The sequence below is a fragment of the Homalodisca vitripennis genome, unplaced genomic scaffold, assembly GCF_021130785.1.
Source record: "Homalodisca vitripennis isolate AUS2020 unplaced genomic scaffold, UT_GWSS_2.1 ScUCBcl_8776;HRSCAF=17013, whole genome shotgun sequence".
Lineage (NCBI taxonomy): Eukaryota > Metazoa > Arthropoda > Insecta > Hemiptera > Cicadellidae > Homalodisca > Homalodisca vitripennis.
The window spans coordinates 1-17,372 of NW_025784891.1; the positions used below are offsets into that span (position 1 = coordinate 1).

Below are 17,372 nucleotides of genomic sequence, written 5' to 3' on the forward strand. Positions count from 1 at the left end.
GCAGAGATAAAGAGGCTGACTGCCAAGCTCTCTGAGATGGAAGCAGGAGCGAAGGCACTGACAGAGCGGGAAATTAGGCTCAAGAAAGAGGTACAGGAGAAGACCAAGAGCAGGCAACAGCTCAGGTAGGCTATGTAACTTTCACTAAAGGAATTTGTCTTTAACACATTGGCCTAGCATTATGGAACATACTCATGATGCTTGTCTAGACTCAAAACTTATGATCAAACAGCCATTTCATGGTATCTGTAACTTCAGTCATTTTTTTGTCATTAGAATGTTTGGAATGGACTAAATTAATAAGAAGAGTCAAAAGATCAAAAGATACATAGACATATATTTTGAAGTTTTTTAAATTTTGATAAGGGATAAAAAAACAAGGAAGTAAAATACCAATATCATTACTGTTTGATATTGTGGTATATTTTATAAACAAATATAAATTTAAAATTTGTGAAAAATTTACCTTTTTAAACTTTAATTACACTTCCACTCACACATTTCATTTGGTTTATGGCTCAGTAGCAAAAATCAATATGGATAATACTTTGATACAACAGAAAAAATGTATCAGAATATTGCTAAAGTTGAAAACTCCATGACTTGGCTAAAGATTGATTAACACAATGCGTCCGGCGCAGTCACACTAATGGTGATTGGTGGTCACTGGTGACCGTTTATAGTTTATAGCCTATTTATATATGATTGCATTCTTGCAGTAAAAATATAAAATCAAGTTTATATTTTTGGATACTAGAGCAAAAACCTTCGCTTCACTCAAAATAACCATTCATGTAACATGTTTAACTGTATGAATAAATATAAAAAAATTACCATTAACTTCTTAATCTCAGATCACTATTGGACACATTCTGCTCCTCTATATTTTGTTGGCCATGACTAAATAAATAGTAAAATGCACAATTTATTCAAGCCATCCACCTGATTTGGTAACAGGTTGAAGGTTACAGTGTCAGATTACTACTGCAGCTATATTAGAAAATGTAGTAATAACTATGATGGATTTGTTAACAGTTTGGTAATGGAAGAGTATGAGAAGACAATATCTCAGTTGGTGGCCCAGAAAGAGGAAGAAAAGAAAGAGTCTGAAGTGCAAAAAAGAATTGTTGATGAAGGAAAGGGATACTGCAATGCAGCACTTGAACAACATGGAGATAGCTTTCAATGATGTGCATCAGTAAGTTATGACAGTTTGAATTTATTTAATAGCGTTTAGCTTTACAAGTGACTTGTTAGTTTTAAAGCTTCATGTTTTTTGTCTTCAAAATTCATTAAAATTGATTTTTCTGTAGAAAATATGAACGCAGTAAAACTGTGATTGAGGGGATGAAAGCAAATGAAGATGTTTTGAAAAGGAGTTTGGCCGGAATATGATGAAGCAATAAAAACAGCCAATTCAAAATACGAATCATTGAAAAATCACGCCATCCGCCAACTAGAAACGTAAGTACTGAAACTTTTATTTTGATATTGTAAAAATTACAGAAGAGAATTTTATTTTATTTGGATTTTTGAATGTCAAAAAAGAGGTACAAAACCGTATTAATTTTGGGACATTCACTAAAGCTCTTCTCTGAGAGTTGTTTTAGTACACTCTGAATAGCATGGGTGTACTTCTTACTCACACTCCCTATGCCATTTTAGGTACTATCTGGTTAAGAGAGCACACAGGTTAACTGCTGCTTGCCACATATGAGACTAAAGTTTAAAATTTTGATATATATGTATATTATCTCCACATATATGTATATGGAAACTTTTCTCAAATCTACAAATGTTTTTCACTTCAGAAACTAAGATTTTAGTGTTTTAAGTGCTGTTAAATTGATAAAAATATGATTATCCATTGGTACTAATGGTTTATAATTTATATTCAATTCAGACATTCCTATGTAAGAAACTTGTATCAGCCTTTGCTTTGCACACACAGATTTTTATCAATTTTTTCATTTAACAAAGTAATGCAGGAGCTATTAGTGTAGGGTCATGTCCAGTGTATTGTTGAATAGAGAACTACAGCTACACTGGAATTTTTAAATTCTTTATTGTCATAAATTTACATAATATACATTCTTTTAAACAGCACAGCTGGAAGAACAGGCGACATTGTCAATGTATGAAATAGAACTTAACAATGATGAAATGATTAAAACATGTATAATTAAATTATAAAAGTCATAAAAATAAAATGTATACAGATATGTATTTTATATTCATAATGTTATGAAATTATTGTATCAAATAGAATAATATTTTTAATTTTAACATATCTGAAACTTTTATTTTAAATTCATTTCTTTTTGGATTGATTTAAATCTAGTAGGCAACTTATTGTATAATTGTCTTCCAACATACTGTGGTAAACGCTTAAACAAACAAAAGTCTATGGATTGGAAAGTGCAATATGTCTATATTTCTTGTATTATAGTTATGGTTATAGTGTTTTACAAAAAAAGAGCTTGAAATTCTGACTTACTAACAATAGACATCTCAACACATAAACAGATTTAACCCTTTTAGGACCAGAACCAAAATTTGACATGTGCAATGAAAATGTTTGCGTTTTTCTGGCCATGCTCCAAGAACTGTGCATATTAAAAATTTGCGATTTTTCAAGCGTTTGAGAGAAAAATCATATCTTCAGAACTAATTACTGTACAGATTTGTTTTTAGGCTTAAAATGTTTATAATTAAATTGTTCATTGTGAAAAAATAAATTTTAAGTCATTATATAGCAAAAAACAATTTGATTTATGTGTTTATCAAATAAAAAAAAGAAAAGAAAATTTAAAAAATTGAGTTTGATCTTCAATAAACTACCAAAAATAAGAATAAATTATTTGTGGTAAATGGTATTTATTAGTTTCTACATGTAATTCTCTATAACTGTACAAAATTTGAAAGCCCTGGAATAAAAAATAAAAAGTTTGTAAATGAATTAAATTTTTTCTGTAACACTGGTTAAAACACACTTTTCAGCATTAGCTTAACATACAAAACCTTATAGGCTACTAAGGATATTATTCGGTACTTTTGGGATTATACCGACCACACCAGTATGAAGAACACAAAAATATACATTTATTGAAATACAAAACATGATAGAAAGAAAAAATAACTCTTTAATTACAAACTTACAACGATTATCAATTGTTGGTGGGGTCAGATTCCGTTATATGCCCCCAACGCTTAAGGGGACCTTGTAGTCCCTATACTGCGTATGTTTAAAAATGTAATGTTTAGGTACCATTCGAACAAGAACTACTTGGTGTACACAAGTAAAACTTTGAACATTGCTTATTTGTATCTTTCTGAATAATGTTTACTTATCCATAAGTAAATATAACGATAAAACAAAAATATTACATAAAAATAAAAAAACCACTAAAATTTTCAAATTTTTGCTTATAAATATTTATTTTTAATTTTTTTTTTCTGATGTCTTAACAATTTAATTATAGTTAACATTGTAGGAAACACAGATATACATAACATAAAAAAAATTCAAACTGATAACCAAAGAGTTTAATGAAAAAAGTGGGTAATTCTAAGCAATATATGGATCAACCTCGATTTTTTCCTCATATTACAATATAATGTTCCAATAGTCAATTAGAAAAGGAAATGACTAGAATTTCTTGCCGGAAAGCAGTTATAGGGAGTAGGCAACCGCCAGACGGTCATATATTGCTTAGAGTTACCTATTAGTGATCAGGGGCACTGACGTGATCTGGGCTTCAAATTTGGAACTACTCGAGTTAATTTTTTTTCTAAAAGAGCAAGCAGCGTGAAGCGCTGCGCAGCAGGCAGGCATCGTGCGTGATCCTTTTTTTTTATTAAAAATTTCTGATAAATTGTTATTACATATTACAATATAATGTAGGTAATGTATGTTAAAACAATTTTAAACACATAATTACATGCTGGAAAGCAAAGTAAATCAATATAATCCGCCCAATTACAAAATCTCCGTTAAAAAATCTGGTAAAGGAATCTGTGTCATTCCTTTGGCCTGAATCAATTCAGTATATACGAAGATCACGCACGATGCTTGCCCGCTGCGCAGCGCTTTGCGCTGCTTGCTCCTTTTAGTAAAAAAATTAACTCGAGTAGTTCCAAATTTGAAGCCCAGATCACGTCAGTGCCCCTGATCACTAATAGGTAATTCTCGCGGTTGCCTGCTCCCTATAACTGCTTTCCAGCAAGAAATTCTAGTCATTTCCTTTTCTAATTGACTATTGGAACATTATATTGTAATATAAGAAAAATCGAGGTTGACCCATATATTGCTTAGAATTACCAAAAAGTGTAACCTGAGTGTCAGGAAAAGTGATTTTCCGGTAGGTGCCAAAAACTGCAAACTTGTCCTTTTGTCACACTAAAGGAGTCCAGCACCATACACAACAGTTTTTTCTTCTTCCATATCTTCCCTTTTTCTTTTGGCATTTTGTTTTAGTTTTCTTTTATTTTTAAAGCATTCTAAGGCTGCTTTGTTGGCATTTAAAATCCCTAATTTGATGAATCTGTTTTAGACCGACTACACAACTTTTCTCCAACATTACCACATAGTTTCTGAATAACTTGCACCTTACCCAGAGCACCACAGTTAAATGCAATTATGGCATCTAACACTCCAACTTTTAATGTTTTTATTCCAACAAAGTTGTTTTTTGGGAATTCTTGTCCAGATGACGTTATTTAATGACTCATTTGGATTTTGTGTGCGGCCATTTTGAAGTAAATGTTTGTTGCAAGACATTTTTTAAGTAAATTTGTATTTGAAAGGTCCTTAAAAAATACGTTTTATTTCCAGCATAATAGGCTCAGGCACTGCATTTTTATGGGTATATTTATCACCTGAAAACAGGCACTTTTGGTATTTGCACCATGACGATTCACCCTTTGGGCAAAGTTCGTGCTGGGGAGAGTTGTCAGTCGAAAGCAGATGAAAATATATCGCCCACAACCGCCTTTCTCATTTTATCAACATTTCCAAGGTTGCCTCGGATTGCTTTACCATAATATGTTTGAATACTGTCAATAAATGCATCAGTAAGCCTACCACGTCCTGAAATAGGTTTCCCATCATTTAACTTTTGGCCTCGTAGTTTGGTTTTTCAATCTACGTAAACGACTACCCATCCTTTTTTGGACGTGTCCAATACACTCCAACTTACTGATTTGGATACTATCACCATATGGCTTGGCCTGCTCAACAGATGAAAAAGTAGAGCTGTCACTGCCACCTAGATATATATATTGTTCTGACACGATGGCTAATTGAGATTTGAGAGGTAAGGAAAATATAGGTTGGAAGGGCATTCATTAAATATTTTTTTAAAGTCTAAATACACATTAGACATCAAAGTGTTATATATCAAAATGCTCGGAAATATATGTAGAATCTAAAAAATATAAAACTAAAATTTCATTTTTTTTTAATTTTTTGACTACAAGGTTCCCTTAACCCTTTTAACCCCAGCCATTTTTCCATGGACTTGCCAGAAAGCCCATGGCGATAATTTTTTAGCGTATTTATGCATAATTTTTTTTAAATTTTTTATAGTTTGGACATACATAAACGGTAGAAAAAAATTGTATCCCCTGAAAATTGAAGCAATTTTGTTGTACACATATTTCTTACTACACACACAAAATTTTAAGAACTTTCCTTGATAAATGCAGGAGATATATCCAATTAATTGTATTGCTGCATAAGCACTTCTTCATATATTTCCACATACACGTCAGTAGAAGTATACAGATATGTTTACTTGTTTTTGCAAATAATAACAATTGTAAAATAACACAAACTAATTGTAATGGTTTGTAAGACTAAAACTTGTTTAATTTTTCAAAAAAGTAAAAGAAATAATATTTACAATATATACATTTTATGGTACTTTGGGAATGGGGTCAGATTCCGTTATATGCCCCCAACGCTTAAACCTTTTTCAATGAACTTAGAACGTTATAAAACGATGTAGTTGAGTAACAGAACTAACATTCCATTAATCAACAAGCATTTCCAGGTATTGTGATCGGTATTTTTGTCGCTGTTATCTTATCTTTCTCGAGAATCCCGATTACGGCAGGCCGCGCGGCGGGACTCTGCAATCACCTTATCTACTAGACCGCTCGACTTTGACCTCTGTCTGAGGATGGGGAGAGGTTTGCGATAAGACAATTCCCTGTTTTATATTGACGAAATATTGTTCTACGCTAATCTAGTAATCAGTAGAAGCAAAATGTCAAATAAAGATTCATGTATGGGTGTGGTCGGTATAATCCCAAAGTACCAGTGTTTATCAAAGTGTTTTCACTCACTGGTAACTTTTCTCTACGACGTTTACTCATGTTTTTTTTTACTAATAATACAATAAATCACACGAAAAACAACCGCTTTCAATCACGCAAACTAATTGAGGTTATAAGTCAGCATACAACAACAATGCAACTGAAGTCGTCTGACAACTGACATCGACAAATAAACTACGCTCAATGACGACGAAATACGATGCCAATTGGAAGGTTTATTGTTTTTGCATGTAGCCCGTTTTCTTCACCGACTACTATATAACCGAAACTGATGGCATTTGGACATATTATTAGCCAGCTACATTAAATTCTCGAGACGTCCGGTATATCGGACGTTGGGCATTTTAGCTAGACCACCTCTGTCCGATATACCGGACGCCGGGGCTAAAAGGGTTAAACTTTTTTCAATGAACTTAGAACGTTATAAAACGATGTAGTTGAGTAACAGAACTAACATTCCATCAATCAACAAGCATTTCCAGGTATTGTGATCAGTATTGTTGTCGCTGTTATCTTATCTTTCTCGAGAATCCCGATTACGGCAGGTCGTGCGGCATCACATGATTATTTAAGTTTTTTTGCTCGGTACATAAAAACAAATTTTGTGTGTTTTTTTCAATAAAGAGTTTAGTTTTTGTTTGTTTTTGTTGAATTTTTGTGTTTGTAGAAATGTAGGGGTAAAAACACGGAAGTACAACAAAGCGACGCACCAGCTGAACGGGCGGCGAGACTCTGCAATCACGTTATCTACTAGACCGCTCGACTTTGACCTCTGTCTGAGGATGGGGAGGGGTTTTGCAATAAGACAATTCCTGTTTTATATTGACGAAATATTGTTCTACGCTAATCTAGTAATCAGTAGAAGCAAAATGTCAAATAACAATTCATGTCTGGGTGTCGTCGGTATAATCCCAAAGTACCCTGACAACATTACGATGCAACATGGCCGTAAAATATTTTTTTCACCAAGCTGACGATTCCAAAGACGTTTACAATTTGATATCATAGTAAGAAACATACATAAGTAAGAAAAATAGTATATTTATTCCATATAGAAGATTAAAATATCTCTTAAAAAAATATGAAAAGTCCGTCTGCGATAAATCAGACGGCTGGTCCTTTTTGCATAGTACGCCGCCGGCGATAAATAAGACGACTGGTCCTTTTCGCATAGTACGCCACCGGCGATAAATTAGACGGTTGGTCCTTAAAGGGTTAAATCTTTATAAATATTTATTTTTCAGTTTTTAAATTGTATTACATACTGTGTGAACTGAAATTAGGAATTCTCATTTTTAAGTCTGCACCTTTCTTGACTGACATGTATAGCTCTTTGTAGATCTTTAAAAATAGTATGTTTTCAAAAGTTACAAGGTATGCAGAAATGTTTAGTTTTAATTACTAAACCACATTTCTGTTTTGACATTTAGTAAATAATATAACTTCTTAAAACATAAAATGTTTGCAATGAACTAGTTAGGGATGCTGAAATACTTGTAAGTATGTAATAAAGTTAAGATCAATTAGAGAATGGACTGTTGCCTTGATATTTGCTAATATATTTAATTGAAGACTGTTGGTATCAGGCTCCTTTGTTACCTTAGGATGATCCTGGGTCTTTCACCATTACAAGGCTCCATGCCATACATCCAAGTTATCCTCAACTCATGTCCAAGTAGCAGGATTACGGGACAATGTCATCTGTCCCAATTTTCAAACACTTCTAATAAACAAAATTTCACATTGTGTATTCATAATGAATTTTATGATTATGAATTTTGTGTATTCATAATGAATTTTAATGTTTTTCTCCTCCCCACTACTACCACTGATCATTGTTGAGTTGCAGATACATAAATTTGACTGTTATAAGTTCGGCCAACATCTTAATCTGCAATATGAATTAAAAATAGTTTTTTAATGTAAAGGTGATATTGTGTAATACATGATTTTAATGTAGTTCTTCATTGAACCTGATACAGAAATCCATTTTTAAATATCTTTATTTGTTTATCAATACTTCTAGGAATAATAAAAATGTAATTAATGACATGGTGAATCCCGTTGATTGTTTCTCAAATCCGAATCTTGTTGAAAATCCGGTGGCTATGAAATTTGGGTTCGACCCATGACTATAATTCCAATTTAGTGGATCCAAGTTGGCGGCAGAAAATATGAACTTAATCAAAATTAAATACATGCTAATCAACATTGATCAGCAAAAACTGGAATCAATATTTGATGGTGATTGAGTTTTATTATATCAGATAACCTTTTCAGTGTTAAATCCTAGGATACTGTTGACGTCACTCAGCAGCATGTCCAATAAAATCATGACTCAGTCAAAATTCACGGGAAAGGAGAAATGAAATTTCTATCATAATGCATTTGTGATCCATAAATATTTAATTGAATGCTTGTAAAACATTTTAGAACTGCTAACTACCTATTATTCCAAGCTCATTTATAACATTTCTTTGGATCCTCCAGGAAAGTGTTGGCAGATATTTAATTTTTTCTTAGTTTTGTTGGTTAAAGAGTGCAAAAGCCAGGTTTTAATTGAGATTAGGTTGATAGGGAGAGGAGCAGACTAGCCTTTACCTAACTAGAGGATTACACTCTTCTACTTGAAGTAGACACCTAGGTTGAAATCTAATGGAGTACTTCTTGCCCATTGAGTACTTTGTCGAACACAGAAAGAGAGAATACTAGTTTTCTATGTTCAAGTATTCATTGCTGATTAAGTGTTTTCATAAATAAAGATTTTATTCTTTCACTGATGTCTATTTAACACATTATTGCTTATATATTTTTTTCTTTTCATATTAAATATTTTCCAACCATGAACAATAAGTTATCTTGGTTCATTTTGTTTTCAGGGCTAATCAAGAATTAGATCTGATACGTCGCTCACACCAAGTGGAACAAGCAAAACTGAAAGCCATGCTGAAGAAGGCAGAAGTCAGAGTGACCTCACTGGAAGAATCTCTTGAGCAGAAGTCCAAGGAGAATCAGGAGTTGGCAGCTATCTGCGACGAACTGATCAACAAAGTGGGCAGTGGTACCAAACTGAACAGTACCAACATTCCGCGGCAGCCAGCAGTGATGTGTCCGATCTAGTCTACTAGAACCCGCGTCCAAGCTTGTACTTAGAAGTTAACTGCTCGCTTGTAATATTCTTGAGTGATCTGTCGTCTAATATCGCCTGCTAGTTGGACAGAAAAGTGCAATGCAGACATGTGCAAAAGTTTCCAATTGTGTATAGAAGTGTATAATTTTTAGCTGCTGTACAGAGTTGTTAGGTGGTGGTCTCCTAAGTAAGGTTGTGTCACTTGGCATTTTCTTGCGCAGGCAACAAAATATTTTTATATGTATTGATTCATATTATTGTAATTTTGTATAAACACATACTTATTAAATAATAATACCTAATGTTTGTAATAATTTTATTGAGTATTTAGTAAGCTGATATTATACAGTTCTTTTTTATTATTTTGTTTGTGATCCTTTTTGAAACCAATCCCCTTTAATAACATGCAAGGTATGATTTTTCTATATGTATATACAGTAATAAATTATATTCAGTTTTACAGAAGTAATAGTAGTCTCTTTATTAAGTCTTGTGTTTTTGATGACCCTAAATCAAAAATGTCACAAGCAGTTGATTAGAACAAAACAAATGTATTATGTATTACACTCTTCAAAAATTCATTCTTCATTATTGAAGAGTATCAGTACACTTGTACTTGGACAAAGATAAGTCTGATTTCACTTCTAAGTAGAACTGGAACTGCAATTCTTCATGGAAGTATATTTTTTATTGTCTTGAAGCTGTTTTGAATGAAAATTTTGTTTGACTATATCTGTTTTCTGTTATATTTGAATTGTCTTAAAAACTCATTATTCTTTGTGCTACAGAGTGGGCAAAAACATGTGACACTTGAGTTTACACTTACAAAGCAACAGTACCCGAATTAAATGTTTCTTTCTTCTTTCCAACTATTTTTAACAAAATACAAAATCAAATATATTTGAAAATACAGTGGCATTAGGTTTTACCTCTAAACAAAATAATTATTAAATTTTTACCTGTTTTAATCTATTAAGTTTGTTTATTATTTTTACTTGTATATATATATATATATATATATATAATATATATATATATATATATATACAAATATATATAAATAGCTATACAACCTGCCTTTGTAATTATAAATTTATACTTTTATGTACACATTTTTTTTTATTTTGTAAATGTGCATTATTAAAATATAACCTTGCCCTTCCTACTTGTCCTTGGAAGAATATTGACTGAGATGTTAATATGTAGTTTAAAAAAATGGATATATAAAGCCATAAATAAGTTAAATGCTAACAAATAAATAAATAATTAAAAATTGATATTGTGAATAAAGTCAATTTTGAATATAAAAAATACATTTGATGAGGTATCATCAGGTTATTAATTAGAAACCTTTTATCGTGTGAATTAACTCAGATGGCTATGGGTTCATAAATCCTGGGAATAGTGCAGGGAATAAGTACAGTGAGATTTAATACTATGCAATATTCAGGTGCTATACAACTATACTTATGAGTCAAGGGACAGTTTGAAATTTAGGCAGATTATTAAAATAAAATGTAAAAATAACTGACAAAAAAGATTACAGTAGAATCCCTCATATCCGGCCTCGGTTTTTACCGCACCTCGGTTTATCCGGCCACTTCTCGGAAGCCAATATCGAAATTTATTTACCACGGCTTGCAGACGCGCAGTTGCACGCACTAGTCTCCCACGACTCTTGCGTTATTTTGGTGTATCTATTTGTTTACATTTTCCTGTGTTGTCCTCAGTTGAGCTAATAGGTTTAACCTGTAAACAGTTCGTTAATTATTTCCAGTGCAGTTAGTACAGTACAGTACAATTGTTTTGTTTCGTCAAGTGCTGTTGTACTGTAGGTTGGTTTATCCGGCCGAATCGTTATCCGGCCAGGGGGCTCGGTCCCGTGGTGGCCGGATATGAGGGGTTCTACTGTAGAATTGTTTTTGGTAGGATCAGTGTCATCAGGACAATGGAAAAAAATAACATGTTCCTGACGAAGAAAAGCTCTGAAAGCAATTGTGTAAGTCGCTAGTCTAAACAGGTGCAGCAGCTCTTGTGACCAGTGTCGGACAGTAGTTTGCAAGAATTGGAGAGCAGTGATGGCCATTAAATTAATAATTTAATTTAAATTATAAACATTTTCCGAAACATCACTGCCGTGTGTGAACAGACTTTGTAAATTCTTGCAACAACCAGCGATGCACCCGCAGTAAGTATTTCCGACAGTTCTCATGGGTAAAATTGCTTATATTGTTCACATTATGTGACAGCAGTTGCCAAAATTATCTCATAACTTTACTTGCCAGTCTGAATGAAGCTTAATATTGTCCATAGTACAGGGTCATCGAAAAATAATGACTAGATTTTAAATAACTGTCATAAAAAAAGTATTAAAGGTAATTTAAAGGTTGTAGTCTTAAAATGTGCGGAAAGAAATAAATTTTTTGTTCATACCTTAGTATGTTTCAATGTGAGCACCGTTCGTTGCCCTGCAGATATCAAGTCTGTAGTCAACTTCCTGCCACGTGCGTCCAATCATATCTGGCGTAACAGTTAAGATTGCGGAAGAAATTCGCTCCCGAAGATGGTCCAAATCCCGAATCTTTTCTGCGTAAACTATATTTTTTATGTACCCCCAGAAAAAGAAATCCAAAGGGGTAAGATCAGGACTTCTAGGAGGCCATGAAATGGGGGCTGCTCTACCAATCCAACCGTTTGGGAAGCGTGCGTTTAGTGCAGCGCGTACCTCGCAATGGTAGTGAGGTGGAGCCCCATCTTGCATAAAAATGATTCGCTGTCCAGTCTGTTGTTCGATATCGTCTAATTGGGGGAACACAAACAGTTCAAGCATGTCCAGGTAAACTAGGCCTGTAATGGTTTTTTTTTCTACAAAAAAGAAAGGTCCAATAACTTTGTCATGAAATAACGCGCACCACACATTGAGTTTGGGAGAATCACGCACATACTCGTGGATTTCGTTTGGCTGTTGCGATCCCCATACACGGCAATTGTGACGATTTACACATCCATTTATGTGAAACGTAGCTTCATCACTAAACAACACTCTCTGTAGAAAAAAAATTTGGATTATCATCAATTTCATTTAACATAAAACTTGCAAATTCAGTTCGTTTAGGGCGGTCTGTAGGTTTTATTTGCTGTTTTATCTGAATGCGTATAAAGCATGAATACAAGTCAGCCGTTTGTGCAGTACATTTTGTATTGTTGTTTTTGGAATGTTTAGTTGAAGACTTCGTCGAGCAATGGATTTTTTTGGGCTCCTAACATAAGATTGCCGGATACGCTCAACATTCTCTTCTGATGTTCTTGGTCGGCGGCCTGGTCTAGATTTTTTGCCGACGGTCCCTGTTTCCCTAAACTGGTTAAACCATCGAACGATAGCTTTGTTATCAGGTGCTGTTTGACCCGGATATGTTCTCCGAAAGAGCTGCTGTACACTGACAATTGACTTTGACTCCGTACCAAATCACGCACTGTGCTTTTTGTTGCACGGTCAACATCGTACTGAGCGGCGGCATGTCTGTGGCCGGCTGACCTTGACGATTGCGCAGCTTGTCTGGTCCTGCGCATCTCAAAGACAGGGAAACACAATCAGACGAACTAAAAACAAAACTTGCGTTCACCCAGTTATCATCCAGTGAAAGAATTACTCATTTAACATGAAAGGTTTTGATATTATAATTTTATTAAATCTAGGCATTATTTTTCGATGACACTGTATAATCTATAAAATTAAAGTAGAAGGTAGAGGATATGATTTTGGTCTTAAAATATATTTCTCTAAACTTCTGCAAATCTCTATACAATAGTTTGGTTTTTTATTACTTTTTTTGTTATTCAAAGGTGTAGGAATGGCCTAAGTTGGATTGATGATGATTTTATTTTAATCATACTTAATTCAGATTTTAAAATTATGAATTTGCCCATTTCCATTTATAGCAACTGGTTACTTAGAATAAACCATTGTTCCGAAACAAAGAAAAGGTTGTATACTTTTAAGAACAAGAATTTGTTGGGTAATTTTTTAAGTAAAATATCCTTCACATTCCAATTGATAAACTAAATATGAGAGAATTACTGAAATAACAATAAGCTATCATCTGGAAGCAACTCGTAATAACATAAGTTATAACCTTATTAAAATGATAGCACAAGTCGTACCCCCAATATAAGGTCATTAAATTAAAAGATAGAAGGGCATTTAAAACGCACATAAACGATTAATAACTTGTAAATTAAAAATACTAAAAATTAAAACAGATAAACAAACCACAGAGACACTGTGAGTTCAGATTATTATCAACTAACAGTAAATAATTAATTATGACTTACTGAAAATTGTAATAAGAACTGGTGTGAACACCTAAATTAAAGTTGTGTTTTTTTTTTTATCTTTTCATATCCTCCAAAAAGAAATATTCCAATGCAATTTTCAAATTACAACAAACATTTATCACTTCCTCACAGTAACAGAAATATACAATACACTGGTTCAGTCAAATGAATAGAGAACTTTTCCTAGATTAACTTCAACTTTGGACGTCGTGGAAACAATTAAGACTTCAGAAAATAAAAAATATTTTAAGAAACAAACTGGTAGAAGGGGACAGTGAGTGACTTCTATTTTAACATTTGTTAATAATTTAAAATAATAACTTAAACAGGATAGTTATTGGCAAGTGTTAGAAAAAGGCAATATAGCACAATTTAATTTAAAATTTTTATTCACCATCTGCCTGTAGAGTATTGCCCAAGTCAGTTAATACAACATACTGAGGTGTCCCATATATACAGGGTGGCGCATATGTTCAGTTTCCCCAGAAGAGAAATTTAAAGGCATTATAGGTTAATTGAATAAAACACCTTTAGGGAAGAAAACAAATTCATTATATGAAATTACTTACATAATACATACAATGTTATAGCAGTTGTTTGTTTGAAATGTCCACCTTGATTTCGTATAAACTTCATACAATGACTGAGAACAGAATCACAAATTTTTAGCAATAAAGGTTTATCGTTATTAACAAGTTCAAATGCATGTCTAATTATATTTCTGAGTTTGTCAAGATTTTGTGGTTTTGAAGCATACACTGCCTCCTTTATAATACCCCACAGTGAAAAATCACATGGAATCAGGTCTGGCGAGAGCGCAGGCCAATCAATTGTACCACGGCGACCAATCCTTAAAATGTGTTATTTAAAAAAAATCTCGAACATGAATACAGAAATGTGCTGGGGCACCATCTTGTTGCCAGATGAACGAATGAATATTGAAAACAGGATTGTTTCTGAGCTCAGGAATTTACTACTTCTTGCAGTAACCATAAGTAACTTTCTGAGTTAACATTTCCTTGAAGAAAATAAGGACCAATCAGTGCAGTACTCGAAATACCTTCCCAAACCCATAACACAAGGCACGTTGATTTCTGCTTGGATTACGTTATGAGGATTACATCCGACCCGTATACGCTGTCATGCTGATTAACATGTCCATTTAGTTTGAAACATGCCTCATCACACCACAAAATTGATCACAAGAAATTTGGATCAGCCCCTGGGTGGATTATTGTTGTGTCACAGAATTCTAATCGCCTATCGGAATCATCCTCTTGAAGAGCTTGGAGTAAATTGGACAGTATGGCTTAAATTTTAATTGCTTTAACATTCTTTGCACGCTTCTTGATATTTCTAGTTTACAGCAGATGCCTTAAGAGTTGATTTACCAAGACTGGCTACAAAAGCTTGAGCAACTGTCTGAGGTTTTCTTTGTTGCAAATTGATCGTGGACGATCACACTTCGGGACATTTAAAACGCTTCCCATGTTTTCAAATTTATTATTTAACTTCCGTATATACTGTCGAGTGGGTATCACGACACCTGGATATTTACCAATAAATTCTTCAATTATTATAACAGTTTTTTTTTTATTATGTTTCCACCACAAACTGAAAGGATGTAAAACATTTACAAAAAACAAACAAATTCACTTTACACTAGCCACTGGAACAGACAACAATGAACTTACTCTGTGTTACTACGAACTTAATGTTGTTTACCAACCTATCGAAACAAAATATCCCAATTTATGGGGAAACTGACATATGAGCCACTCTGTATACAGGGTGTAAAATTAAGTCCTGATATGCCTGGATATATTCCAAACAGATTGAGATATCAACCTTCATCATACTCATTAAAATACTTTTTGGATGATAAAAAAATTACCCCCCTTTTTACAGGGGAGGGTAACATTAAATTATCAAATTGCAACCCCTATCTTGTGGCATGTCATTTTAAAAAGGTATATTCAATCAAAATATTATATTAAGAGTCAGCTGTTGTAAAATGACCTTGAGTTTTCCCATAGCAAAAATGTTAAATCTCATGCAGTTTTATGCCCTTTTTTAATCGTAGAGTTATGGGATGTGTCCTATTTAAAGATATAAACTAATATGCATTCAAACATTTTTTAATTTTTTGTATGCAGACGTTTTGTATTGTAATTATGAAGTATAACAAAGTTTGAGAGATTTTTTTCTGAAAATCCCATGAAAAATTTAAAAGCGTTTCATTGGGTATTATATTTAAAAAATGAGACATCTTCCATAATAATTATTATAAACTAAAAATTAAGAGCGTAAGACTGAGGGTTAAAATTGTTCTTATGGGGGAAAAAACCCCTAGGTCATTTTACTACAGCTGGCTCTTAAACCAAACTGGTGAATCTAGAATTTGTGGGAATTGCAGAACATATACAGCTGGAAGTGGTCCTAATAATATTTTCTGTAACTAGGAAAAAGTGCCTATGGACTGACATGCTTAGACCAAAGAATATTAGAGAAAAGGAACCCAGAAACTTAAATAAAACAAGATCTTAGAAAACTTATTACTTGCTACCCTATTAGTGTTAGTTTAGATTTCGTCTATAAAAAAAGTATTTGAAGCTGAGACCTTGGTAGTACTGTATTATCTGCCATCAATGATAAAAACATTAAATAAGTTGTCAAAATCACCTGAAACTGTTTTTCTTATTTGTTTACTTGCTTGTGCCAAACCATGACAAATGGAGTCAAATCATAGAATCATCTCACTCAAATAAAAAAATCTAGACAGCACACTAACTCTACTACAAAATATAATATAAATTTAGGACTCCAAATTATTGCACAACAAAAGATGTTACATATGAATCTATTATACCTTTTATTAATCGACTGAAAACAGACAAACACAGAGAAACTTGACTTTGAGCAAGTTACAGACTTTTTCAGAAAACTTAAACACAAAAACAAAGAATTACAATTATAGAATTTTAGAGCAGATACTTTTATGTGATATGTCCAACCTGAAAACTCTGCAGGACCAACTTGAACTGGAATTTTAGACTTTCAGAAATCAAATAAACATTAAAACAGATGAAACCCATTTATTTGGACCAAGTAAATATCCTTCAACAGGAATACACTTGGAAAGAGTAAAAACATTGGTTTTTTTTAGTGTTTTTCCTATAAGTACCTAAAGCAAGACAACCTTTAACAGGCCTGCTAAGCTAAATTCCACCCACAAGGCAGAAAGTGGAAAACTAAATCCAAGAACAACATACTGAGGACAGAGTTAATGTTAATGACTGTTGTAGAAACCAAATATGTTCTAAATAAAAACAATTCTAGCCAACAGTCACATTTTTCGTACTTTCTAAGTTCGTAAAGCCCCCGATCACTTTTTTGCCAAAAAAAAAATTAGAAGAATTTTAAAACATTGGGATGATTATTTTATTAAAAAACATTGGAGGAGCCTAGGAAATCTGTTCATCCTTAGCTAATAAAATTAATCTTGCTACCTCCCTCTCATCGGACAATGATCACCTTGCAACAAAAAGAAACAGCCTTTACACAAATT

At 33.1% G+C, this 17,372-nt stretch overlaps 1 protein-coding gene across 1 annotated transcript; it reads left to right on the top strand.

Annotated features, from left to right (window-relative positions):
• The first annotated feature begins 11 nt into the window (after positions 1–11).
• Positions 12–9,459, top strand: LOC124374498 (transforming acidic coiled-coil-containing protein 3-like). Its single transcript, XM_046832705.1, is given in 6 exon segments — positions 12–125; positions 1,036–1,111; positions 1,113–1,198; positions 1,314–1,383; positions 7,944–8,014; positions 9,219–9,459. Coding segments are annotated over 6 exon segments (633 nt in total). The 5' UTR covers positions 12–36.
• Positions 9,460–17,372: the final 7,913 nt, after the last annotated feature.